This window comes from Hyaena hyaena, unplaced genomic scaffold (genome assembly GCF_003009895.1).
Source record: "Hyaena hyaena isolate Hyena2069 unplaced genomic scaffold, ASM300989v1 scaffold_243, whole genome shotgun sequence".
Lineage (NCBI taxonomy): Eukaryota > Metazoa > Chordata > Mammalia > Carnivora > Hyaenidae > Hyaena > Hyaena hyaena.
The window spans coordinates 2,013,876-2,041,788 of record NW_024080872.1 but is presented as its reverse complement, the minus strand read 5'-3'; the positions used below and the strand labels follow the sequence as shown (position 1 = coordinate 2,041,788).

Below are 27,913 nucleotides of genomic sequence, written 5' to 3'. Positions count from 1 at the left end.
GTTTCACAAAAATTACCTTTCACTCCCCCTTAATCCAAGTTTTATGTCCAAATGATCTTGAAGGAGATCAGATTGTGTGACCCCAAAATACTCCCTTTGCATAAGGATTATTTTCTGCTGAAGGCAACAGAGAAGAAACAGACACAAGAAAAGGTCCCTGCCCTCCCCGCCTCTACCTGAAAGCATAGCATGAAATCCTCTTTGCGAAGGTGTCTCCCCTTCACCTCTTCTTTGCCAGGAATGGCAGAATAAAGCTTACCTCTGGAGACAGTACTAAATAATCTTCATCTTCCGTTAGTTTCCCCCAATATTTTTACCTGGTCACAATTTACTGTCCCTAACGCCCAACCCCTCAGCCCCTTCTTTTGTCCTCTCACTTCTCCACAAACTCACTGCTTTTGTCAAAATGCTGTATGAGCCCCGGGGTCTAACTGTTTCTTTAGGTGTTCGCTGTTTTTCTAGGAAGGCCTCCATATGCATATATAATAAACTGTTTGTCCTTCGAATCTGCCTTTTGTCAGGTTATTCATGGATCCTAGCTGCAAAATCCTGGCTGTAGAGGCTCAGAGAGTAGAGCGAGTTTTTCCCTCCCCTATAATCTCTGAAAACTTCAAAGCAGCGGTTAAATGCTATAACACCCATATTGATGTTCCACTAATCAAATACACCAAACACAGAATGAACCCAAGAAAAGCACCCATCTCTAGGTAAACCGCATAGTTACAGCTTCTAGTGTTAAGGGGACATTTTACAAAATCGCCAGCATCATGAGGCAAACTAGGCATGCGCTCTCCCTTTCTTCCTTACATGAACTGAGCTACTTTTGAAAATCACCAGGAACGGAGAGCACAAGAGGCAGAATGCTAGGCTCGGCAGGACCAACGCGTAGACGAGCGACGCTGGGCGTGTCGCTCTGCGTGCCCGACTGCACAGCAGGTGCTCTCAGGTAGTCTATGTTACGTGGATGCTAACAAAAACAAGGATGCAGTTGAAGAGATAAATATTATCACTATCATGAGAAAAGAAAAAAGAACGCACACATCAGGAAAATAAATAAATGAATAAACTACGCCTTGTGTACTGCCTTGTGCTGCAGCTAAGGCTAAGTTCAAAGATAATACCAGACACCACACTCCAAAGGCCTATGAAGTAGAAGCTCCTTCTAACTGTCCCCAAATAGAATGACCAAAGTGAAGGAACACCAATCTCTTCCTATTCAACTACCACAGGAAAAAAGCACAGTACTCCAGGGGGGTCACTACTTTTTGAGTCAAAGGACTACTGCACTCTTCATTTAAAAGGCCTGTGTTCAAACACGATTGGGGGTTACTCAGGTTTTGGGGGTTGGGGTGGGGGGGATGACGTAGTTAAGAAAGTCAGTAGGGTTGTTGAAATAAGCATAACACAAGATGGTGCAAATAGTTCCCATTTTTAATAGTAATCAATGTCTGGAAACTTTATGGGGAATTAAACTGATAAAAGCAAACCCTTTTCCCTAAAGCAAAGTGGTTAAAGTTTGTACCTCTACATCAGTCAGGGAAAGCTTTCTGAAGGAAGTGGACCTTCGAGAATGGGCAGGCTTTGAACAGAAAGAAGGGAGAAGCGCAGGCATCCAGATAAAGGACAGGAACAAAGGCACAGAAGCAGGAATCCAACACCGATTCGGGCCCACCGCAGTAAGGCCCTGGGTCAGGTTCCAAGGACACTAATCTGTGAAGTACAGCGTTTTGCCTTCATTCAGCCTGGAGTCTAACCGGTGAGACAAACTGCCCAAGACCTGGTAAGCAGTAACAGTGTCGAAGCACCTGTGATGTTCTCTTGGAACACAAATGAGGGACAATTCTGCCTGCTTGACTCAGGGAAAAGAATAAGAGAAGAAGATACTTGAACTGAATCTGTGTGTGTGTGTGTGTGTGTGTGAACTGAATCCTGAGGGATGAGTCGGGCTCTGCCCCGTGAAGAAAGGGGCCAAGGGAGGGCACTGCCGGCAAAGCAGACAGTGCAGGTGAAGGAGCAAGAGTGACAGAAAGGTTAGGGTACAGACAGACCCATGTCCAGCACGGCACGGCGAGCAGGATGCATAGGCACCAGGGAAGTAGAACCGAGTTAAAAAGGTAAGACGAGGCAAGATCAGGAAGGACCTTATTCTGTAGGTGACAAGGAGCCATCAGAAGATTTTAATCCGCAAAATCCCATCAGATCTATTATTTTGAAAAAAAGCTGGGGACAGTAGAGAAAGTCAACTGGGTACAGACCAGAGACAGAAAAGCAATTAGGAGCCTACGGCAAACATTTAAATGGGTGTTCAGGGCCTAGATAACGCGAGTGACAATGGGGAACGAGGGAACGGATTCCCCATTTGTGGGTGGAGGCAGAGTGGATAGAAATTTATAACTAATTTGTTATGTGGGCAAGGAAAAACAAAAAAGTAATGGAGTATTTTGTGAATGAATTAAAAAAGAACTTATGGATGGTGATACCATTAAAGAAGGCTCAAAAGGGGCACCTGGGGGGCTCAGTTGGTTAAGTGTCAGACTTCGGCTCAGGTCATGCTCTCACAGTTCGTGGGTTCGAGCCCTGTGTCGGGCTCTGTGCTGACAGCGGAGAGCCTGCTTGGGATTCTATCTCTCCCCCTCTCAAAAATAAACTTAAAAAAAAAAAAAAAAAGAAAAGAAACAAAGACGAAAAATAAAAGAATAAAAAAAAAGAAAAAAGAAAAGGCAGCTCAAAAGAGAGAAACAGGGCCGTAGGTAGGTAATGCAGGTATTTCCATGGGCGACCGTCCTAGCCAGTTATTCAAGCCAGACAGCTGGCACTCATCTTCAGCTACCATCTGCCTCCCCAGCTAGTCTGTCACCTAGTGCCACAAGTCTGACTTCTTTCACGTCTCTCAAATTCAGCTCATCTTTATGGTTTCTACATCCAGTGCTTCATAATCGAAGTCCCGTTCCTCTCTTGGGTGGTCTCCCTGTCTCTAGCCTGGAGCCCCGATCTAATCAGTCCTTTCCAGTGCTTCCAGAATGCTCTTCCTGAAACAAAATCATTTTTAAAAAATGTTTACTTATTTTTGAGAGAGAGAGAGACAGAGTGTGAGCAGGGGAAGTGCAGAGAGAGGGAGACACAGAATCCGAAGTAGGCTCCCGGCTCTGAGCTGTCAGCACAGAGCCCAGTGTGGGGCTCGAACTCACAAACTGTGGGATCATGACCAAAGCCGAAGTCAGATGCTTAACCGACCGAGTCACCCAGGTGCCCCTCAAATCTGAACATTTTAATTATGCTCCTGATCGAAATCACTCAAACCCCTCTTTCCCCAGCAGCCTGCAGGACAAAGTCCAAATGTCATTAACACACAAAAGGCCATGGGAAATCCTAACCCTGCCTGCCTCTCCAACTGTCACACAGGCCCACTGCTGCAGCCGCACGGAGCTTCTGGTAGCAGCGTTCACATGCCGTGCCGTTTCAGCCTCCAGGCCTTTGCACTCACTGTTCACTCGGATGCACCCCTTCCTTCCTTCTCTTACACGGCTAACTCCTGGCTCCCACGCAAAGCCTCCAGGAAGCTTTGTCTCACGCGCTGATTCGTAAGGATACCTCCCATACTTGTGTAGTGCCCTCCGCGGGGTATTACGGTCCAATACTAGAACTGTGGGTATACACCTATTTCACGAGTCGCCACAGTCCTTGAGGCCAAAGACTAGGCCTCATTTGATTTGCAGAATCTAGCAGCGTCTGGCACACGTAACAGGCACTCAAACAACATTTGCTGAGGGAGTTCAGTCTTAATCTATTCATCGATGTGCTTGGTGAATATGCTGGAGAGATTCTCTCTCTATATATTGTTACGTGAAAAGGGCAGCATGCCCAATAAGATCTCATTCTTGTTTAAAAACCATACAGCTATTAGAAGGAAACAGGAATTATGAAGGTAAAGCCAGTTCAGGACTGGAGGCAATGAATGTCAAATAAGGATAGCTAAGGACATGACCCTAAGAAACAGCAACACTTAAGAGGGAGGAAGACGAAGAGACAGCAAGGGTATAGGAAGAGACCGAGGAAAAACAGAACGAGAGCAAGTGGAGAAGAGTAGGTTTAGAGTGGGGAATTAACTAGTGTCAAACACTACAGAGCCAGTGAAACCCCAGGAAAATACCGCTGAGCAGGTGGACATTTAAGTTCTTTGCTTGTATCTTTCCTGTCTAGACCAATACACACAAAGCACAGGGCAGAGCTCAGGATAATACTTCCATTCTGCTTTTTAGGTTTAAAATTGGTTATATTTAACCTTCCAGCTCTGAGACCAAATGAAAATCATTATATTTTTAAAGCACCTGAAACTGTGACAAAGCATTTATTAAAGCAAAAAGGTAGAAAAATTTAAATAGTTCAGTATCTTTTTTTCTTTTCTTTATCAAACCTTATTCAGTATCCATTATTTTTAAAAATTCTAACATGGATTTGAGGGGAGGGGATTTTGGTTTTTTTGTTGTTGTTGTTGTTTGTTTTCAATTTTATTATTTATTTATTTATTTATTTTTACAAATAGTTTATTGTCAAATTAGTTTCCACATAACACTCAGTGCTCATCCCCACGAGTGCCCTCCTCCATGCCCACCCCCCCTCCCCCCCACATCCATCAGTCCTCAGTTTTTGTCAGCATTCAAGAGTCTCTCATGGTTTGCCTCTCTCCCTTTCCCCCACCATTTCCCCCCTTCTTCTCCCCCTTGGTCCTCCATCAAGTTCCTCCTAATCCTCCTATATGTGCAAACATATGATATTTGTCCTTCTCTGCCTGACTTATTTCGCTCAGCATAACACCCTCAAGGTCCATCCATGTTGCTACACATGGCCAGATTTCATTCTTTCTCATTGCCATGTAGTATTCCATGGTATAGATAAACCGAGGGGATTTTGTTTTATTTAAGTTTGCATTCGCAGTTTGGTAGCTCGAGTAGTATCATTCACTGTATGACAACTTTAAATATCACAATTTTTCATTTACTAATTCCAATAGAAGAAACTTTAGTTTCTAACATATCTTAATTTTAAATTAAGTGCTTTCATGAACTACAATTTCTGACAGACAATAAGGTACTTCATGGTAAACAATCAAATCATAGTATTTAACGTCAGTAACTATTAAATAAAGAACGTACCCCTGTATCTGTGTCAGACTTTGATGAATTCAGACTTTCCTGAGAAGGTGACGGTGACACACGTCCTAAAAACATAATTTTAAAAAGACATATATGCATACACACACACAAAACATCAGAAATAATGACACAGTAACACCTAATTAATAGTCGTAGAATGTAACATTCTGAAAAAACACATTTTTAAAAAATAGGCTCCACACCCAATGTGGGTCTTGAATTCTCAACCCTGAGATAAAGAGTTGCAGGCTCTACTGAATGAGCCAGCCAGGTGCCCCCCAAAAATACATTTTCGAAATAAATGAAGCCTGGACTCTTTGGGCACCAAAATACTAGTTTTTTTTTTTTTTTAAACCTCTTTGAATTATAAAATCTTTATAAATCATATTCCCAATTTAATAAAATACTGGTAAACCCGCAATATTCATAGTGAACAAATAAGATGAACAATAAAGGGGCACAAAGGTTCTGGACTAGTAGAAGTCTCAAGGGCCGCTTAAAATAGTCTTTCTGTTCCAGGCAGGGCAAGAAAAGGCATGTATTGTAAACATAGCTTAACTTTTTATCAACCTATTATCTTCAATTATGTACTATAACATAATGCAAGCAATACCCACAGGGCTGCTAAAGTATACAGGGCCTTGCTGGCCAGTTAAGTGGCTCTCCCTAGGTTTCTATGGTCCTCAAATTGGTGCTTCAAATGTACTCTATACTCCAGCCCATGGCCACCAAGTCTCCTTTCTCCCATCCCTTAACTTCTCGTTTCAGCCTTGGTTGACTGGGGTAAGGACGGGAGTGGAAGGGAGGGGTGTGTGGAGAAAATGTACTGCAGTTAAATAATTACAAGAAAAGAATCCCATAAACGTAAAGCTTCTATTTACATCGATCCTACATACTTTCCTGGTAAGTTACCAATATACACAAATATTTCACAGGTGTGATCATTGTGTACACACATCGTGTTCTGAGGTTTCTCTTTTCCACTTAACCTTTTCTCACAGACCCTCTGACGTACTGACAAATCACATTTACTTTTCACGGCTATGTCTCATATCTTCCTTTACTTATTGGATGGATATTATTACTCTCATTCTTTTCCTAGAGTTATCAGGTATTTCATTTTAACCCAGGATAGAACTAAAGACTGTCAGAGGGAGAAACCAAGTAACCTTGTTCTCAATAGTTGATGAAATAAATAAATCCTGCACTACACCTTAAAAGGGATCAAGTCAAAAGCTTTGTGGTAGCATTTTTCAGAGGATTTAGATGATTTGTTGGTGTTGGCTTCTGTCCTACTTTTAGGTTTGTGGCCATTATGAAAAGTAGTGATTGCTTCAAATGCTTGCCAGTTAAGAGGGCATTATTATACCTAAAATGTAAAAATACCAGATGTCTCTAGAGTTTTAAAGCCCACAAATAAGTGAAAAATACCTTCAGTATTGTATTTCATTCGCATATTGTTGAAATAGTCAAAAGCATTTTTTAAAGCCCATATTCTCACTACATTGTCTTGTCCAGCTGAGGCAAGTAATCGGCCACAGTGAGAAAATTTCATGGTCCAAACAGCTCCCTATGAAAAGAAAGGAAGGCTCAAAGTTATTACTTTAAAAGTTGAAACATATTTTTTTTTGAGATTTTTTTTTTTTAAGTTTATTTTGAGAGTGAGAAAAAGGGAGGGGTGGGCAGAGAGAAGAGGGAGACAGAGAATCCCAAGCAGGCTCCACACTGTTAGCACACAGCCAGATGTGGGGCTCAATCCCACGACCTGATCATGGGTCTCACTCACCCATGGAGTGAGATCATGATCTGAGCCAAAACCAAGAGTTAGACACTTAACTGACCAAGACATCCAAGCACTCCTCAGATTTTACTTTTAAGTAATCTCTACACCCAACATGGGGCTTGAACTTACAAACTTGAGATCAATGTATGCTCTACCAACTGAGCCAGCCACAGGCCCCTAAGAGCTGAAACATATTTTTAAGCCAAAGTAAAGCATAAGGCTAAATTACACATACTAAGGTAATGTTCACATTTCTAATGCCACTTAAGGCCATTAGTCCAGTGATGCCACAGAAGCACAAAGAGGAACTTTTAGGAGAAAGGCAGGATAAGATAGTAATTTACCATAACCTAAACTAACAACTTCAAAACCCCAAGCCATGTCCACATATTAACGGAAATGGAGCTCTGAGGTGGCCAGAAATCACTGTAAAAACAAATCCTGGGGCGCCTGGGTGGCTCGGTCGGTTAAGCGTTTGACTTCATCTCAGGTCATGATCTCACAGTTAGTTCACTAGTTCGAGCCCAGCATTAGGCTCTGTGCTGACAGCTCAGGGCCTGGAGCCTGACTCAGATTCTGTGTCTCCCCCTCTCTCTGCCCCATTCATGCTCATGCTCTATCTCTGTTTCTCAATAATAGATAAATGTTAAAAAAAAATTTAAAAAAACCACACACACACAACAAAAACAAATCCTGGGGTGCCTGGGTGGCTCACTCGGTTAAACGTCTGACTCTTGACTTTGGCTCAGGTCATGATCTCATAGTTCATAAGATCGAGCCCTGTGTTGGGCTCTGCACTCTCAGCGCAGACCCCACTTGGGATTCTCTCTCTCTCTCTCTCTCTCAATAAATAAACATTAAAAAATCCCTACAAATCTTAGTTTGGATCTGTCTCCTAGCTGAACTTAAGGGGGAGAGTGGGATCGGAAGAGGCAGAGCACTCAGGATAGCACTAACACTCCTGTTCAAGGCTGAGGGAAATATAAGGGTCACCTTAGCAGGGACCTTCATGGCATTGGGCATTTATAAGTATTGGAATGCTGTGGTCTCATTCCTGTTTTTTTCCCCCCGAAACAAGGTTTCAGAGTATATGGCTAGAATTCCTAGATACTGCTAACAATAGCGGAGTGTGTGTGTGTATATATGTGTGCATGTGGTGGGGGGTAGTTAAAGAATATAAACCCTTAAATTGGAAAAGCCAAATGCTATTACAAGAAATACTGTTATAATTACTATTACAACACGTATCTATACAGATCAAAAAGATTATTCAAGTTATGGGGCGCCTGGCTGGCTCAGATGGGAGAGCACGTGACTCTTGGTCTCGGGATCGTGAGTTCAAGCCCTCTGTCGGGTATACAGATCACTTAATAATAAAGAAACTTAAAAAAAAAAAAAAAAAGATTTTCCAAGTTAAGAGGCAACAGCTCATTTACTGGAATGATACTGATTTCCACAAAATTCAAGTATATTAAGAAATTTGTTATTTGGAGCCTACTACAATAAGATTTTACTTAAAACTGGAAATAATGAAAGTTAATCAAAACAGTACAAGGAAATTCCTTAAGCACATTACTATATTCAGGTCAAACATTTCATATGTAGCACCAAAGTTTAAATTTCAATCTGGCTGCCATCTGATAGGCTTAAGGTTGCTTCCTTCCAGTTGAGCCAAATTTTGGATTTAAAATCTAAATAGATAGGTAGATTCCCTAATAAAGGAGCCATAGCATCATTCGTCCAATTCTGAGTTCATGACCACCTTCCCTGTGTTCCTAGCATTTTTAAGGGGTAACTGCAATATAATTTGTACATTTTATACCTACTTGGGTACATTTTAACTCTGATAGAAATCTTGTACCTCTCTCTCCTGGTTTTAGCTGCCATTTTACAAAATACATTGAACTACTAAAGTATTTGTTAATTACTCAAAATATACCCAGGGAACATTTTAAATGTCTTCCAAAGTGACAGGCCACCTTGTAAATTTAACTGCTCTCAAGTTTGGTACCCTAACATAGCTTTCTTAAAGATATGAGCTTAGAGATGACTTATTCCATAACTTTCACTTCTTAAACAATAATACAGAGAGAGACTATGCATTACCTAATCATTAAATCATTAATATCAATTTATTCTTCTTGAGTCAATTTGGGAAAATTACATACATAAGAAGAGACTGCCCTTATAAAAGCCAAAGTACTCCTCTCAATGAAAACAGAATCCTGAAAAGTAAAAAGGTTTCTTACCATATGCTCACCACTAAGATCTTGCACCACTTTGATCTGATCAAAATCATAAGGTCCTTTGAAACCATGCGCTGCTTTGAATTTGACTGGTCTCGTGTATGGCATTCCCTCGTCATCACTCGATGAAGGATCATCTTGATCAGTGTGAAACACTGAATAGAAAAGCAATATAGAAATCACTAGCTAACGTAGATACATAGCTACTATCATATTTTCATACCCACTGTTTACCAAGAAAATTCATTAAATGGGAAAGCAAAACCTGTCTGTTACTAAACAGCATCTCAGTTAAGAGCATGGGAATCTGGTGCCAGCTTATCTGGGTCCAAATCCAGCTCTGTCCTTTATCATCTGTATGGCCACAGCCAAAGCATGGGACCTTTTTGTGCCTCGGTTTTCTCATCTATAAAAGGGGGTAGTAACAGTACTTACCTCTTAGGGCTTTTATGAGGATTAAATGAGCTAATATAGGTGAAAATGTTTACAACACTGGCACAAAATAACTACTATATTAGTGCTCATTAAATAAATCAAAGGAGTACAATTACAACAAAGGCACAGGAAGTTAAGATCTGCGCATTTCAGAATATTTACCTAATTTTGAAAATATTTATAAAACTTAAATGGCCTTACACAACTGGTTTACAACTCATTACTGCAACTCTTCCAGACTGCCACATTCACAAAGTATGTACAAATTCATGTTTAAGATGCACAAATTTATTTTTCTTCCTGTTCATGAAATTAAGTGATATCTAGAGTAACATGATTTACTGAAATGTTAAGACAGTAGCTATAAAGGCTCATAACTTTCAACAAAATAGAATGCTTCTTATAAACTACAGGCTAAATATGGACAATTACAAATCATTTAAATATTCAGCTGCAATGTTCTATTTCCCTTACCTTCATCTCTAACGCTTTTAACTTTATTGACAGCACGTTCACCATATTCCTCTGCAAGGTGCTTTGCTCTCTTTACTGATTTTCCTAAGAACTTCTTTAGTTGAGTCCTTACCAAAGTTACAAAAAACCAAAATTATTTCTTATTAACTAACTGTAAAAATTCAACAATTCACAGATAATATCATTAGCTGTGACTAGTATATTATTTTGAAATAACTCCTTTTTAACGTAAATACCAGGTCTTTGAGTTCCTATATCCCTTGTCTATGGAATACATAGAAGCCAATATGGCTACAAAGAAAATACAGATACTTCTTCCCAACGTACAATATCCTACTCTAGAGCATTGGTTTTTCAATGGTGAATGATGAATTGGTGGGGATGGGGTAGGAGGAGAGCATTTAAAGTGCATGAACTTGAGATCCATCTGTAGATCATCTGATTTAGAGGGTCTGGGGTGAGGCCATGAATCTGCAATGAGAATTGCTTTGAGAAGACAGTTTTAAAGAGTTATCCTTAAAAACACATTTTACCAATAAAAATGAGCTATAAAGAAGTGTTTATTTATAGAATAGGATGTTTGGTACCCTATGATGGCCCTTTATCTCTTCTCTATCACTTTGGGTATTTGCATGCAATACAGTTAGGCTGAGCTTTCCCTGGAGGTAGTCCCAAATACAGTGCAACGGAAGTATGCCTCTCACACTTCCATAAATAGGACTTATGTATTGCTTTTTAAATAATCTCAGTCTCAAATTTCATACATTAAGATTGTAAAAAACAAAGCACAGTACATAAACGATATTTAAAACCAAAGCAATATTTACAGGAGTAAATTTTCACCAGTTCATGGGAGCTCATGATTTTAAGGGCAGTATCTGAAAGACTTGTGAAGCTATATATACAAAGATGCTCACTAAAGCATTGTTAACAAAGTGTAAAACGTAGAGATTTCTCACAAAAGCCCTCCTTGAGTCTTTAGAGCAGGTTTTCCTGTTTTGTACTCCCACAGTACCCCATACATTTCTTTTATTGCAATTACTACAAATGTACTTAGATTTATCTGTGTAATTATATTTAGTATCTGTTTCTCTTATTCAGCTGGAAGCTCTATGAGGGCAGAGGCTATGATTATCTTCTTAACAATCATATTTGCAGCACCGAACTCCCATATTCGGCTGATAAAAAGAATACAATAAATTTACTACTGGTACTGATATGAAGATATGTCCATTACATATTAGATATTTTAAAAAAGCAAGCCAACAGGGGTGCCTGGCTGGTTCAGACGGTAGAGCATGTGACTCTTGATCTCAGGGTCGTGAGTTCAAGCCCCACGTTGAGCATGGAGTCTACTTAGGAAAAAAAAAAGGCAAAAGAAGCAAGCCGACAAACTACAGACTCAGTATTGTATTATTCCCACTTTCGTGAGGGAAAACATTCTATGGAGAATACACCTAATTATGGACACAGATTATTTCTGGGGGTGAAAGTATGAAAGACTTTCATTTTCCATTTTACATATTCCTGTATTCATTTTTTAAAATGATTATTTACTCATTTTCAGAGAGACAGAGAGAGCACAGGCAGAGAAGGGGCAGAGAGAGAGAATTCCAAGCAGGCTCCGCGCTGCCAGCGTAGAGCTCGATGCAAGGTTTGATCTCACGAACTATGAGATCATGAACTGAGCCAAAGTCAGACACTTAACCGACTGAGTCACCTAGGCGCCTCCTGCAATAAAAATATGACCTGACATTCTTATGTGTCGACTTACATGTTGTCACAGTATGCTACTTCTATTTTGCTGGGAGCATAGACACCAGATGATCAGATCTTTTAAAGTTTTATGTAAAAAGTAAGTACAGTAGCTTTGAATAAATCTAAGGAGCTTTCCTTTTAGAAAAATAATGAGCTTTGAGGTGCCTCTCTCTCAAATAAATAAATAAATATTTTTAAAACTTCTTAAAAAAAAAACAAAAAAGAAACAGAATGAGCTTTAATGAACAGAGTAAGTGACAGCTCTCCCGGATGTTTACCTACCTATCGCCTTCATAATTCCTAATCTTCCTATTCCTGCTAGTTGCCACTGCTGACAGTCAGGTTCCAGACACTGAGATTTCATCCTGCACCTGCCTTGTGGGTAAATCTTTTCTAAGAATTCGCAGTGCTTTCTTTGATACACTTTCCACACTAGGAAAAGATCAGACTACAGTGGAGAATTTGCTTTAAGCCTTAGACTGAATGATTGTCAAGTAAGTGACTGGTGTATAATCAAGCAAAATCTATATACCCACCATTGTCTTGATGTTTGTGAGAGAAACAGAGGGAGGGCATGATCACAATCCTTTTGCAACAGAGGATTTAGTTATTTAGCCTCCACCTATCTTGTTTTTTGAAATCAGAAAATAAAATAACATAAAATAAAGGGAAAATGTAAGTTATGTAGACTGTTGATGCCACTGAAATTGAGAAAAGCAAATTTATTATGAACCGAAGAAGTTGGTTAGGAAAACCTGTGTTAGGTGGGTTTAAAAAAACAAATAGGATTTGATAGCAACTTCAAGGACAATCAATCATGTTCTTCCACAAACACTCCTCGTATCTACTGTCAGAAAAATAATGCCGGCATGATGCAAAATTTATTGATCATTTAGTATTTGTCAGATACTAGAGAAATGACCAATAATAGAGCCTCAAGCAACTCATCATCCATTGGCTGGCGGTAGGAAGTGGTGGTGGAAGATGGGACATATAAACTAGATTGGGCACAGATTTAAAGTGGTAGGCCAGCGGCGCCTGGATGGCTCAGTCAGTTAAGCCTCTGACTCCTGATTTCGGCTCAGGTCTTGATCTCAGTTTGTGGAATCAAGCCTCATGTCAGGCTTTGCTCTGACAGAGAGGAGTCTGCTTGGGATTCTCTCTCCTTTCTCTGCCCCTCCCCCACTCACTCTCTAAACAAACAAATAAAATAGTATGGCAATTCTCATAATTTTTAAATAAAAGCTTGGAATAAAGGAAAAGGTTGTACTCACGTTTTCTGTTTTAGCCTTCCACCATCAGTATCTGCTGTTTGAGATTGTAGCTTCTCTTCGTCATCTGACTGTGCTGCGTCATTACTACAAGAAGGGGAAGAAATTATTTTAAAAGAAGCCATTTCTCCACCACCTCAAAAATCTCTATGTATACTTACTATGTACTCAGGTACTCAGAATAAAAGAAAGACTACGTTAGCATACTTCTTATTAAGTTTAATTTAAATGAGGATGCTGAGAATTCAGATGTGAGAGATCAAAGAATAGAATCTCTAAGCATGGTATAATGTACACAATGCAAGTGAAAGCAATTTAGGAACTTATGGAAAACCTATGACCAATGAGGCTTTTTGCTGGACAAAATTTGCTGCACAGAAATGACAAATTAACTTTCTAACTCTTCAGGCACACCAGGTATTGCACTTTATTAAGATTTACTTTCAAAATAATTATTCCTTTGGGGCGCCTGGGTGGCTCAGTCGGTTGAGTGTCCGACTTCGGCTCAGGTCATGATCTCACGGTTCGTGGGTTCGAGCCCCGCGTTGGGCTGTGCTGACAGCTAGCTCAGAGCCTGGAGCCTGCTTCAGATTCTATCTCCCTCTCTCTCTCTGACCCTCCCCTGCTCACGTCGTCTCTCTGTCTCAGAAATAAATAAAACATTAAAAAAAAAAAAGATCTTTGTAAAAAAAAAATTATTCCTTCGATCGACACATATCACACAGTAAAGTCAATCACCTCCCTCTGAAGACAGTTTGTAACCTAAAAAGATAATACAATTACTTATAAAATTTATGCTCCTTAAAGCAAGGTTTCAGAACACCAGGTGTTCATTCTGAATGCCTTTTTACCTTCAACATGTTTCCATCATGTCTCTAGTATTATATAAATCATTTTAAAAGAGAAACTAAGGGGTGCCTGGGTGGTTCAATTAAGCATCCGACTCGATTTTGGCTCAGGTCACAATCTCACAGTTTGTGAGTTCGAGCCCCGTGTCTGGCTCTGCGCTGACAGCACAAAGCCTGCCTGGGATTCTGTGTCTCCTTCTCTCTCTGCCTCTCCCCTGCTGGCACATGTGCTCTGTCTCTCTCAAAAATAAATAAACATTTTAAAAAATATATAAGAGAAACCAAATACTATGAGATTTAAGATATATACTATTTTCTCCAAATAACTGTATGGTCTTAATAGAGAACGATGTTGAAGAATACATACATTAACTAATTCTATTTTGATTCCAAATTTAAAAAGAGAAGACTGAATGAAACCACATTAGCGACTGTTATAGTTCATAAATGAGAAATCGCCACCACTCTGAAACACCACAAATAAATAATAGCAGTAGGCCATACCTTACATATTCCTTAGTCCTTCTCATGATGTGCAGAGTAAGAGGATTAATACCTGTCGGCAGTTTCTCTTCCGCAAGACTCAAAGGTATTTCTTCGCCAGTATCCAGGTTTTTAATCATGACACTGGCTAAAATTTCCTGAGGTAAAGAAGAACACCAAGAGGACCTATAATTTAATTACCTTTTTGAGTCTGTGAAATCCTCAAACGTTTAAGCTAAGGACTTCCCAGATACCTTCAGCACTGCGCACAATACTCTTTCACCTTTTTAGTGAGATACAATTCACAGGTTGCAAAATGCATTCACTTAAAGTGTATAAAATTCAGTGGTGCTGCGTCACATCAGAGCCATGCAACCATCACCATTATTTAAGTTTAGAACATCTCCACTACCTCAAAAAGCCACCCCATAGGCATTAGACATCATATATCATTCCCCTTCCTCCCAGCCCCTGGAAACCACCAATCTGCTTTTTGTCTCTACGGTTTGCCGATTCTGGACACTTCATACAAATCAAATCATACAGTATGTGGTCTTTTGTGACTGGTTTCTCTCACTTAGGACCGTGTTTTCAAGGTTCATCCACACTGCAGCATGTACCAGAACTTCATTCCTTTCAATTGCCAAAAAAAGGGCCATATGCACGTGTTGGGACCAGCGCTGGGTGTTATATGTAGGGGATGAATCAATCACTGGATTCTCCTCCTGAAATCATTCTTGCACTATATGCTGACTCGGATGTAAATTTTAAAAACAATTTTTTTTAAATAGTCCATGTGGATAGGATATACCACATTTAATTTATCCATTCATGAGCGATGAACATTTGTGTTGTTTCCACACTTTGGCTATTATGAATACTTGCGTTACGTTTTTTTTGTGTGGACACATGCTTTCATTTCTCTTTGGTGTATACACAGGAGTAGAATCGCTAGGTCATGGTAACTCAGTGTCTAATGTTCTGAGGGACTGCCCAACTGGTTTCCAAAGTACAAGAGTTTTTTTTAATGTGTTTAAACGAAATGAAAACTGGGACGCCTGGCTGGCCCAGTCAGTGGAGCCTGTGGCACTGGATCTCAGGGTTGTGAGTTTGAGTTCCACGCTGGGTGCAGAGATTACTTAAACTTAAAAAAAAAGAAAAGAAAAAAAAAAACCTCTAAAAAGAAGAAAAGAGGGGCATCTGGGTGGCTCAGTCAGTTAAGCATCCAACACTTGATTTCAGCTCAGGTCATGATCTCAGTTTGTGAGTCTGAGCCCCCTGAGCCCCGTATCAGGTCTGCGCCGACAGCAAGGAACCTGCTTGGGAATCTCTCTCCTTTCTCTCTGCCCCTCCCCCGTGCTTTTTTTTTATCAAAATAAATATAAACTTGAAAAGCAAAGAGACATGAAAGCTAAGATTTTGCTTCAAAACTTCATTCGGAACAAACTGGCCAATCGACGCATACTAAATTTTCATGGTAAGAAGCACGGAGTCTGTACTGTACATCACCTAACAGGTACAAAAACATATAACTATAGTTAATATCAAGTCCTTTTTAAGCCCACCTGCTATAGAATTTGAGCCTTGTTTTCAACACATTTATTCTATCATAAGTATATAAAAAGGCAAGTTTAAGTTAGAGTTGCAACCCATACCACATGAAAGAAACAAAACATGGGGTGCCAGGCAGTAGAGCATGGACTATTGATCTTGGGGTTGTGACTTTGAGCCCTGTGTTGGGTGTAGAGTTTACTTAGATATAACCACATAAATAAATAATTTCTTAAACTAAGAAAACCATCAATTTTCATTTTTTTCTTCTACGTAGTTTTCTGCTTAATGGCAATAAACTTAAAAAATGTTTAATCCTGGTAAAAGAAACATAATATAATATCTACCATTGTAGCTTTTACTCGTACAGCTCGGTAGCATTAAGCACATTCACAATGCTGTGCAACGTCACCGCCACCCATCTCAAGAACTTCTTCAACTTCTCATTGTGACTATGGCAGTTTATGTTTCTAAGAACAACAACAACAAAATCTAATTATACCTCATCAGTTAGCTCTCTCCCAGAGTTGGATCTAGGTCTCTGAGGGCCCATCACTTCACCTGCTATGGTCTGCCCATCAGGTGCTTTTCCATTTTCCTAAAATTATAATTTCATAAAGAGAAAGTAAATGGACTCAATTTCTATAAATACTCAATTATTCATTACCACATACAGTTCTAAAGAATTCCAGAATTCAGATAATGGAACCTACTGAAAATTTAAATGAAACACTACATTTCAGTCCTTTACTATTCCCAGCAGGCTGAAAAACATTAGGTATCAAAACCATTGCTGCCCATGAAACAATGTCTTAGTAGTCTTGAAAGCAAATAGATGTTCTATTTGAACCTGACCCAAAAGCAGTTCTCTACTAGCAGAATGCCAGCACTAACAACGCCATGAATCAAGGCTATATGTTTGCTTATCTCAAAGGCAGGGGTTGGCAAACATTTTCTGTAAAGAGCCAGATAGTAAATATTTCAGGCTTTTGCTTCACATATACTTTCTACCATATACTTTTTTTTTTTTTAACAGCTCTTTAAAAATGTAAAGCCTGGGGCACCTGGGTGGGTCAGTCAGTTAAGCGTCTGACTTGGCTTCAGCTCAGGTCACGATCTCATGGATCGTGGGTTCGAGCCCTTGTCGGGCTCCATGCTGAGCCTGCTGGGGATTCTTTCCCTCTTGCTCTCCGCCCCTCCTCTACTCACTCTGTCTCTCTCAAAGTAAATAAACTTAAAAAAAAAAAAAAAGTAAAGACCATTCTCAGTTTGGGGACTCTATAAAAATAGGCTACAGCCACCTCTGCTCTAGGGCTAGAACGAGCCTGAAGTGCCGGATCTCCGAGTCTGCTAACCTGCCCCAACCACAGCCACTACGGAAGTAAGCCTTGAGTCCCAGAAATTGGCTGTGGTAAAAATACATGCTGTCAGGCCCTTTCCTAGTGCCTCATATATGGATACACAGCCTAGTATATGCAGTTTCTGTTCATGATTAGGTAAAGGAAATTATAAATAAAAGTCCTCAACTTTGACCACTATAGGTCAGGTAAGTGAAGACTGTAGTTGGTATTTATCAATATTATAATAACATCACCAAATGCAGCATTCTTTCATTATTTGGACTGCCTACTGAACGCCAGGTGCTTGGCACACATTAGCTCATTCCATCCTTGTAAGCCACCTTCAAGGAAGGTTTTCGCCTCATTTTCTCACTGGGCCATCTGAAACTCAGATGTTAACACAGCTTACTAGAATCACCGAGCTATGGAGTAGCAGAGCTGGCAAAGGCACAGAAGGAGGCCCGGTTTTAGGGGCAAGGAAGTATTTTGCCTGAAGAAAGAAGGCTCAACAAGCAACACACCAGCCAGCTGCAGAAAGTTGTTAGAGCTTATATCAAACACAACATGAATTCACCAACCTGGGCAGTAACTATTTTATCTCCACTGGTAGCACTTGCCAAATCAAGAGAAGGCTGAGAATCCTTGACTGTATTCTCTGAAGCCATGTTCGTACTTAGGAGAGTATCAGATGGAATATTCTCTTTGGGAACTGCAATGATGATGATGATAATAATGATGATGACGACAATGGTAAGAACTAGTATTTATATAGGACCTTATATATAGCTTGAAAAGTGCTTTAACCTTTGATTCTTAACGACAATCCCATGGGAAAAGTGGTTTTATTACTGTCATTTTATATACAGGGACACCAGGGTTCAAACAAGTTATTTAAATTCTTCAAAGCTATGGGGTGCCTGGGTGGCTTAGTCGGTTAAGCGTCCGACTTTCGCTTAGGTCATGATCTCGTGGTTCATGGGTTCGAGCCCCGCGTTGGGCTCTGTGCTGACTGCCAGCTCAGAGCCTGGAGCCAGTTTCAGTCTGTGACTCCCTCTCTCTCTGACCCTCCCCTGCTCATGCTGTCTTTCTCCTAGAAATAAATAAATAAATAAATAAATAAATTCTTCAAAGCTATACAACTTACACATGAAGAGATCTAAGTCTTGAATTCAAATCTTAAGCCCCCCGCGGAAACGGATTTGCAAGCTCAAAGTCTGCTGAAATGTTCGAGTATAGTAATGTAACTTACTACCAATGTAAAACACTGTCACTTTTTATTACTAAAATGACTTTTAGAACTTGGTCATGGTCATCAACATGGTTGTACATAATAGCATAACCCGAAACAAAATTGGAATGTTAAAGAGTTTCAATTCTAAAATCTCTCCACCAAAAGTTATTTCTCAGTTAATACTTGCCATCGAGATCAGGTGTTTTAAGGGCCTCAAACTCCAGTTCGCTTTTCTTTTTTCTCGGTGGTGGAGCAGGCCGAGACGGAGGCGGGGGTCTGGGAGGAGGGAAATTGGCTGGAGGGGGAGGGCGTGCAGGAACAGGCTTCTTGGTGCTAGCCACGATGTCAGGTTCCGGGGTAAGCTGTCTTGGGGGTTTGGCAGGGGCCGCCTCTTCCACGGCGGCAAAATCTTTAGCAGATAAAGAGTTCGAGGACACAGGTTCTAGAACATCACTTCCTCGGACTTCCACGGCTTCCTTGTTCGATACTTCTGCTTCGCTTTCAGGCACGTTAGGCTGCTCAGCTGAACTTATTTCAGTTAACTTCGTGATTTCATCTACTGACTTCTCACAGGTGTCATCAGAAGGAAAACATCTTTTCGGTTCTGATTCAGTTTCGTCGATTACACTTGGACTCTCTGCCTGTTTAGAATCTTCCTGTAGGACTTGATCTATGGCTAACAGTCCAGGTATGTTGCTAAGATCTGTTCCAGCTACAAGAGGACTGGCAGTAGCCTGATCTGAGTGTCTTTTTCCTTTGGAATCCAAAGAGTCATCTTCAAGCTGTAGTCCTTTCTGACTCTCCTCAATAATACTCTCAATAATCTGGTGAAAGGTTCAAAAGCAGCTTTTAAAAACTGAAGCTATTTACAAGAACATAGTAACAGCTACTCATTTACAGAGTACTTAGTATCTGCCAGGGAACGTTCTTAACACTTTACACGTTTTCATCTTCACAATAACCATATGAGACAGCACTCTTAATGTCATTACACAAGTGAAGGAACAAAGGCATAGAGGGATCAAGTGATTTGTCCGGGGTCACAGAGCAAGTAAGTGATGAAGCTGGCAAAACTCCAGGGAGTTTGGTTCTGAAATCTGTACTCTTAACCATCATACAAGGGAATCTGTTAGTAGGTACAATCACAACAGTTCATCCAGCCCTGTAAAGTTCAAACCTAAATTTACATTCACACTCTTGATGTCACAGTTCATTTACATATTTATGTCAAGTGAGTTTCAGTAACAACCAGTCGCTTTGAGTCTAGTTAACAAAACCATGAGAATCAAAACCACCTAGCACAAGAATTCAAATTGTGTAGCTCTTACTCAAGACTATGACAGGATTTCTGTATCTTCTACTACCATTTAGAAGAAAAGACGTTTTCTATCCAGCCCTGTCATTATTACCACTTAAAACCCCCCAGTTTGCGTATCTTTCCATCATGCCCAGCCATGGATGACTTCCGCTTTCTCAATTCCTTGGCTCCAGCAGGTTAACAGAACGTGTCACAGAGCCACCCTGATCTGGCTTGCCACAAATTCACGCGGACTTGAACTGGAGAGGACTGCTGCTCAACAGGACTCCTCCCTGATCTCCCACACGGTCCACATGTTAATTTTTCTCAGCCTTCACGTTTTCACCCTCGTCTTACCACACTTTTACCAGAGGGACATTAACTAGAGTCACCTACTTTGTCAATTAGGGCATTACTGAGCACTGAGTACCGTAGCGGTAACAGAAGCCAGTGGGCTGAAGAAAGAGTAAGAGGTGACAGCAGAGATAGCCAGCATGGTCTAGGTTTCAGAAAAGCTTGGCTGTAAGTGGAAGAGGCTGCAAGGTCACCACCCAGCATTTGTATAAGCTGAGGGGAAAGAGCCAATGGCAAGTCAGCTAATGAGGTTCTGGAGAAGGAAGGGAAAGGTCTCTTGTGTATTAGACCAGTACACGTATTTTCCATTTAATCATCATATAGGCCTTGACGTAGCTGGATTATTTCCCTTCTACAGAAACAAGAATCTGAGGTACAGGCATTAAGAATTTTGTCCAAGGTCCCACAGCTAGTAAACAAAGTAAAAACTGAAATCCAGGTTTTTCTCAAAAATCTAGTGGTTTTTTTTAAATGTTTATTTTTGAGAGACAGAGAGGAAGAGAGAGAGAGAAAATGTGCAAGCAGGGGAGGGGCAGAGAGAGAGGGACACACAGAACCTGAAGCAGGCTCCAGGCTCCCACCTGTCAGCACAGAGCCTGACGAGGGGCTCGTACTCACCAACGGTGAGATCATGACCCAAGCTGAAGTGGGAGGCTTGACCAGCTGGGCCTCCCAGGCACGCCTACTGTTTTCTGTATTATACCATACTACTTTGCATAAGAAAACAGCTACTACTAAATTCTCAGACTTGAAAAAGAGGTAAAAGATGAACCCAAGTTTGAAGGTAAGGGGAGTAAGAGCAGACGAAAAGGAATAAATTCAGGCCTCTTAGCCTCTGATGTCTACACGCAGCAGCTTACCTGCCGAGAGTGGGCATGACACAAGCGGGCACAGTGAGCGTGAGAGGACTGTAAAGGCCGGAGATAATCACTATGCAGAATGAAAAGACGGATGCCAGGAGAGGGGTTAAAATGAGGTTGAAAATCACAGGTCTTCCCTAATCCCTTAGGAGACCAAGTTCTCCCTTGACTGAACTCCATCATTCTTACCATTCGCTACAGTGTGAACTATAATATAAACACAAGGTAGTATATGGGCTAGCTCTACATAAATACTTCTCCAGGGCAGATAAATAGTTCTTAAAAAACAAAGCCCATGTTTTCCTCCTCTTGATATGCCCCCAAAGCACCTATTTACAGTCCCAAGCTCTGTATTTTCTTTTTCCTGGGTTTCAGGAGGTAGCGAACAGGGGAAAGACCAAGAGAACAGGGAGAATCAAGGCCAACATAGAGATGATTGTGCTAAGGCAACTGTGCGCTTCCTATCACCTCCGTGCTTCAGAAAACTCACTGCTTTTCCAGTGACTGTACAATGGAAACCAGATGTGTTAGTATGACATAAGAGGCATTCCCCTAATTTGGCCGTAACTTTGGTCTCTATTCTCATCTGCAAACATGCTGCACATTTCTCTTCTCCATGCCTTTGGTTATGCCTTTCAACTCTCATCCTTGCCTGCCCAAATCTTAACCGTTCATCCAGAACCAGCTCAGATGTTACCTCCTCCACAAAGTCTTCCTCATTCCTATCCTCAAGCAGGAAGTCAAGTCTCCCTTACTGTTCTTATAACAGCTTGTCAGTTTACTTGAACACTTTTTACATCTTTTGTGTTTATCTAATTTCCTCTACTAAAACGTAAGCTACTGGGGACAGGGACCGTGTGATGCCTGGTGCAGTGTACATCCCATAGCCCTTATCATTCATATGTGATACTTACATTGACTGAAAAGACTAGAACTTAGACAGTGAGACCTAGTCCTGAGCTTCATTCAACTGCTCCACAAAGTTTACTACTTTTTTCAGTTTCTAAACTACTTAAAAATCACTTTTTGGTCACTATTAGTTACCCATTTACATCTTAATCCTAAAAAAAAAATTCTTAAAAAGGAAAATAAAAACTCTAGTGGAAAAAATAGAAACATTTCAAGTTTTCAACAATAAAAATGGCTAGATACACTGTAATATATTTGATACAAACGGACACATAAAATAAAAAAACTGAATATTGAGATTGTGTGTGATGAAATATGAAAACGAATAATGGTAAGAGGAAAAGGTAAAATATAAAATTCTATCAACACTACAATTATGCCCAAAAAAAAGAAAAAAGAAGAAAAAAAGGCATGCAAATGGTGAAAAATTATGACAGCTGTTTGTTACAATGTAGAACTGTAGACAATTTCGGATTTAAACAGAGAAACATGGAATCACTCTTGTTATCTTATTTACGCTGATACACAATACATTTCTTCCAAAAAAACTCCTTTTAAGGGGAAAAGTATGATCCCTATTGAAACACAGAGTCTATTAAATGTATAAATTCCATAAGGGTAGAACAATGAGTCTTCACAGAGCGTGATTTTGCCCTGCACCCTTCCCCAGACATTGGGTGGCATCTGTGAGACATTTTTCATTGTTGTGATGGAGTGGGGACAGGGAGGAATCTATTGACATCTAGTGGGTAGAAGCCAAGGATGCTGCTAAATATCCTACAATGCATAGAATAGTCTCCCCTTCCCTCTGCAACAAAGAATTATTCAATTCAGCCCAGGGGTGCTTGGGTGGCTCAGGCAGTTAAGCGTCAGACTCCTGATCTCAGCTCAGGTCTTGATCTCAGGGTCGTGAGTTCAAGCCCTGTGTTGGGGTCCACGCTGGGCATGAGGCCTACTATTAAAAAAAAATTTATTTAGGGGCGCCTGGGTGGCTTAGTCGGTTAAGCGTCCGACTTTCGCTTAGGTCATGATCTCGCGGTTCGTGGGTTCGGGCCCCGCGTCAGGCTCTGTGCTGACTGCCAGCTCAGAGCCTGGAGCCTGTTTCAGTCTGTGACTCCCTCTCTCTCTGACCCTCCCCTGCTCACGCTGTCTCTCTCTCTCCTAGAAATAAATAAAACATTAAAAAAATTAAAAAAAAAATTTATTTAACCCAAAGTGTCACTTGTTGAGAAATGCTGGGATAGAGAATGTGTCATTTTGCTGGTCTCCAAAAATCCACTGGCTAGAACAGGGCCAGGGGCACAGAAAATACTCAAAAGTAACATAACTGAATGAACACACAGCATCCTTTCTCCTTGGGTTTTATCCTGATACCATGAACTACCCATCGTCAAATTTTTTACCTTGTGTTCAGTCCCTTCTAGTAAATCAAGCTCTGAAGCTTTAGTTTTGTTTTTTTTTTTTAATGTTTGTTTATTTTTGAGAGAGAGACAGAGCACAAGCAGGGAGGGGCAGAGAGAGAGGGAGACACAGAATCTGAAGCAGGCTCCAGGCTCCCAGCTGTTAGCACATAGCCTGACTCGGGGCTTGAACTCACAGACTGTGAGATCATGACCTGAGCTGAAGAAGGATGCTCAATGGACTGAGCCACCCAGGCACCCCCAAACTTGGAAGCTTTAAAGCATCGTTCTATAAAAGGTATTGAAGGCGCTATCAGAGGAACGACTTCTTATAACCTCTAACTCATAAAGACATCAGAATTTGTTGCATTGAGCTTTTCAATACCTTTAACTCTTGGTAGCAACCTCAAAAAGAGGTATTCTGGGGCGCCTGGGTAGCTCAGTCAGTTCAGCCTCCAACTCTTGATCTCGACTCAGATCACAATCTCACGGTTTGTGAGATGGAGCCCCGTGTTGGGCTCTGCACTGACAGCGTGGATTCTCTCTCTCCCTCACCCTTTGCCCTTCCCCCAATCTTTCTCACTCAAAATAAATAAATAAACATTAAAAAAAAAGAATAGCTGTTCTAATAACAGGTTCTAAGAACAGCTTATTCTAATACAAATACAAGCATAAAAAATAAAAACACATTACATTTTTCAAAATACTGTTCCAAGGAAAAATTATCAATTATTTCGATTATAAAATGACCTCTAAAAAGTGTGATGTGTCTTCAATCAGAAACCCAATATGCAAGGAACATTTACAAGTACACAGCACTATACTAAAAGAATACAGAAAACTTTTCCACTTTAAATATATCATATAAATAGAATATCTTCTAAACTACTACTGACATATCTTACTAACCTTTTTAGACACATCTTGTTTCAATTCTTGTACAGGAGACTCATTTCCAATTTTGTATGCAGTGTTCTCAGTTTCCTATATTAAAAAGAGAAGAAACAGAGACCACATGATGACTGCCTTTCTTTAAAATTCTGTTTAAGGGGCGCCTGGATGACTCAGCTAAGCGGCAACTTCAGCTCAGGTCATGATCTCACAGTTCGTGGGTTCAAGCCCCACATTGGGCTCTCTGCTCTTAGTGTGGAGGCCACTTCAGATCCTCTGTCTCCCTCTCTCCGCCCTTCCCTCGCTCGCTCGCTCTCCCTCAAAAATAAATTTAAAAATAATAAAATTCTTTTTTAGATGGGTACAAATTAGAAAATATAGCATTGATAAAGCAAAGGCCTATAAAGGGCTTAGATGTTTGTATACTGAAGACGACCCAGAGATTTTATGCCAACAGGGACAATGGGATCTGTGTAACGTTACCAATCAGCAATTTTCTACTTTCCTACAGCAATCAGATATTTTCCTTTAAATGTGCCCATCTTTATAACCTGAAAAATCATACAGGAACATAAGAACTACCAACTACCTTGGTAGCTTAAAAAGATTAAGGACTTAAGCCAAGGGTTGAGTCAGAATTGCTCTTCTCCCCAGAGTATTGCTCCATAAATATGTGTAAATATAAAAATACATAATGCAGAAAACCACAGAGAATAGTTTTCTTGAAAGCTCTACAGGCTTTAATGAAAGCAATCAAGACAAGAAGTTAAATAAATCCCCCACAAACAGTAAGAGATGAAAAAAATTAAACCCACCAAAAATACATATATATCTACGTATACATTCATATACACATACGTACATATATATATATATTTGGGAGGTTAGAGATGGTAGAAACACATACAGTTTTTCTGCTGGAAAAAAAAATTCTGGTAAAATAAGACAATCATACATTTGCAAATGTAACACAGTATTCGTTTCCAACCTCAACTGTCATTACATTTACAAAAGTATAGCAATTTGAATGCTACTATAATAAAAAGATATCGAGGAAAAAAACTTTTCATAATTTTCATACACATCAGAGTTAGAAAAGGTCGCTATAACCATTTTTGACAGATAAGTAACCTAGGGCACATAAGAATGTATGTAGTATCAAGGTAGCACTTACACAAGTATTAGGGTATGCCCATGATAGGTGCTGTGATAAAATTACTCCAGATCAATAACAGTGCTAAGATTTAATGTGCTAGAGAAATTTACATAGAACTTCTGGTATCTTCAAGCTTAAAAGTTATTTCAGGGAATTTTAAGTGTCAGGTAAAACCCAAGCTCTATCACAGCTCATGAGGGCCTACATCTTTGACATCTCTATTTCTCGCCTCCCTTGTCCACCACAACCCCACAGTTACACTCTGGCCAACTGGATGGTTCTTTACCATCCTTAGAGTGATAGCTCAAGTGTTATGACGTTAGAAAAGCCTTCCTTGGGGTGCCTGGGTGGCTAGTCGGTTCAGTGTCTGACTCTTGATCTCATCTCAGGTCTTGATCTCAGGGTCCTGAGTCCCACAGGGGACTCTGCGCTGGGAGTGAAGCCTACTTGCGGGGGAGGGAGAGCTTTCCCTGACCACCTTAAAACAGCCTTACCTGCTTAACTTTCTATCACATTATCATATTTTCTCTTTCTTCACTGCACTTATCACCATCTGAAACAACCAATTATCACCATCTGAAACAACCTTGTTTACTTGCTTATTATTATTATTTTTTTGCCTCTTCCCTGCCCCACTAAAACGTAAGCTCTATGAGAGCAGTGACTTTTTTCTGTCGACCACTGCATAGCCAGTACCTAAAAGAATGCTGGGTAAAAGTAATCACTTCCTAAATGAATGTTGAATTACACATGGCTCTGGCTTTTCTTCAGTAACTACACATATCTTAAGTTTACATATCCTTTAATCAAATCCTGGTTTCAGACTAAAAAGGAACAACTCTAATCAAAACCAATTAGTAAGATGATCTTGACAAGATGAGGGAGAGAGACTACTTGAAAGCTGATGGTCATTAAGAACAGTTAATGCATATTAGAGAAACACCTTCAACTATCCTACGAATTTAGTTATCCAATTATCCTCCAATAATTGTTCACTAGTAGGAAAATCAGAAGCACTGTACAACATAATCCCATGAGTATGTTTCCTAAATTAACCAAAGCAGAAATACATGCTCATAATTCCTGTACTTCGATTTGTTTTAATTAAGTCCTTACAAGGATCACAGATTAACAACATTCTCACACTGATCAAAACTGCCAAGCAGTGGGGGCACGTGGGTGGCTCGGTTGGATACGCGTCTGACTTTGGCTCAGGTGAGGAGTTCGAGCCCTGTACTGGGCTCTCTGCTGTCAGCACAGAGCCCGCTTTGGATCAGCTATCCCCTTCTCTCTCTGCCCCTGCCCCACTCTCAAAAACAAACAAAACCAAAACAACAACAAAAAAACCCCTGCCAAGCTAAGCAGCGATTACACTACTGTTTTACTTGGCTTTAAAAAAACTCTCCTGTACTTTGAACCTTTGAAAGCTATCAAACTCTATAAGGTAAACTGTGATTAAGTCACAAGTTTAATGGAGTGCCTACCAGAGGATCTAATCTCTAGAGAAGTTAATCAGAAGCTTTCTCAGTAAAACTTGATTTTGTGTTCAAAAATATAGTCATCTATGATCCTCAGTGGTGTGTAAGGTCCAAGTCCTTCCCCAAGCATCTTGATCAGGCTTGGGAGACGGAGCAGTGAAAGCTGAGAATGTACCTGCAGACAACCAACTCCACCTTAGACTTCAGACACTCCTCACTTAGGACCCCCTTCTGGACATGGGCCTGCCGCATTACTAAAGCTCAGGGCCTACTGAATCCCAGCTTCCCACCATCAGGCCATTTCTTTAACCCCTGCCTATCACAACCTCAAAACACACTTCCTTAGAAGGTATGGTAGATGGTTCAGTTTCTAGTCATTCACACCACTGTTTCCTTCCACGTCTGTTGGATATTAGAGAGCTGCTTGTACCCTCCTCACACTACTCAGGTCTATGACTTGAGCTTTGAATTTTAATAAGCACATCCAACAAAAGACTAATCATTTTCACAAATCATTTGTACTAAAGTAATCTATGCTCAAGGAAATCTTCGTTACTCTCTACTAAAGAAAAGCCAGCCAAAAATGCTAGTTATTGGGGCATCTGGCTGGCTCAGTTGGTGGAGCATGCGGCTCTTGATCTCAGAGTTGTGAGTTCAAGCCCCACGTTGGGTGCAGAGAATGTTTAAATAAATTTTGAAAAATTCTTTAAAAAACTAAATAAAATAAAAATGCTAATTACTACAAAATTCAGGTCATTTCTAGTTTTTAGTAGTGAGGAAGAGGAAGGTATTAACAGTGACTAAAGTGAAATTTTATTTATGTTTAAAAATGCATTCATTGGGGCGCCTGGGTGGCTTAGTCGGTTAAGCGTCCGACTTTCGCTCAGATCACGATCTCGCGGTTCGTGGGTTCGAGCCCCGCATCGGGCTCTGTGCTGACTGCCAGCTCAGAGCCTGGAGCCTGTTTCAGAGTCTGTGACTCCCTCTCTCTCTGA

General features: G+C 40.4%; 1 protein-coding gene across 3 annotated transcripts in view; it reads right to left on the bottom strand.

The window, feature by feature from the left end:
- The window catches only part of WDR44 (WD repeat domain 44), an 85,282-nt gene that overhangs the window by 20,834 nt on the left and 36,535 nt on the right, over positions 1-27,913 (bottom strand). For 2 of the 3 annotated variants that reach the window (XM_039244399.1, XM_039244400.1), the window contains exons 3-12: positions 24,303-24,377; positions 18,761-19,397; positions 17,921-18,051; positions 16,505-16,600; positions 14,473-14,609; positions 13,124-13,207; positions 10,092-10,198; positions 9,186-9,337; positions 6,585-6,723; positions 5,154-5,218 (exon numbers count right to left, since the gene is read on the bottom strand). In XM_039244399.1, the coding sequence (XP_039100330.1) occupies positions 5,154-5,218; positions 6,585-6,723; positions 9,186-9,337; positions 10,092-10,198; positions 13,124-13,207; positions 14,473-14,609; positions 16,505-16,600; positions 17,921-18,051; positions 18,761-19,397; positions 24,303-24,377 (1,623 nt within the window). The remainder of the gene's footprint in view (positions 1-5,153; positions 5,219-6,584; positions 6,724-9,185; positions 9,338-10,091; positions 10,199-13,123; positions 13,208-14,472; positions 14,610-16,504; positions 16,601-17,920; positions 18,052-18,760; positions 19,398-24,302; positions 24,378-27,913) is intronic. The other variant, XM_039244401.1, reaches the window with a different exon arrangement.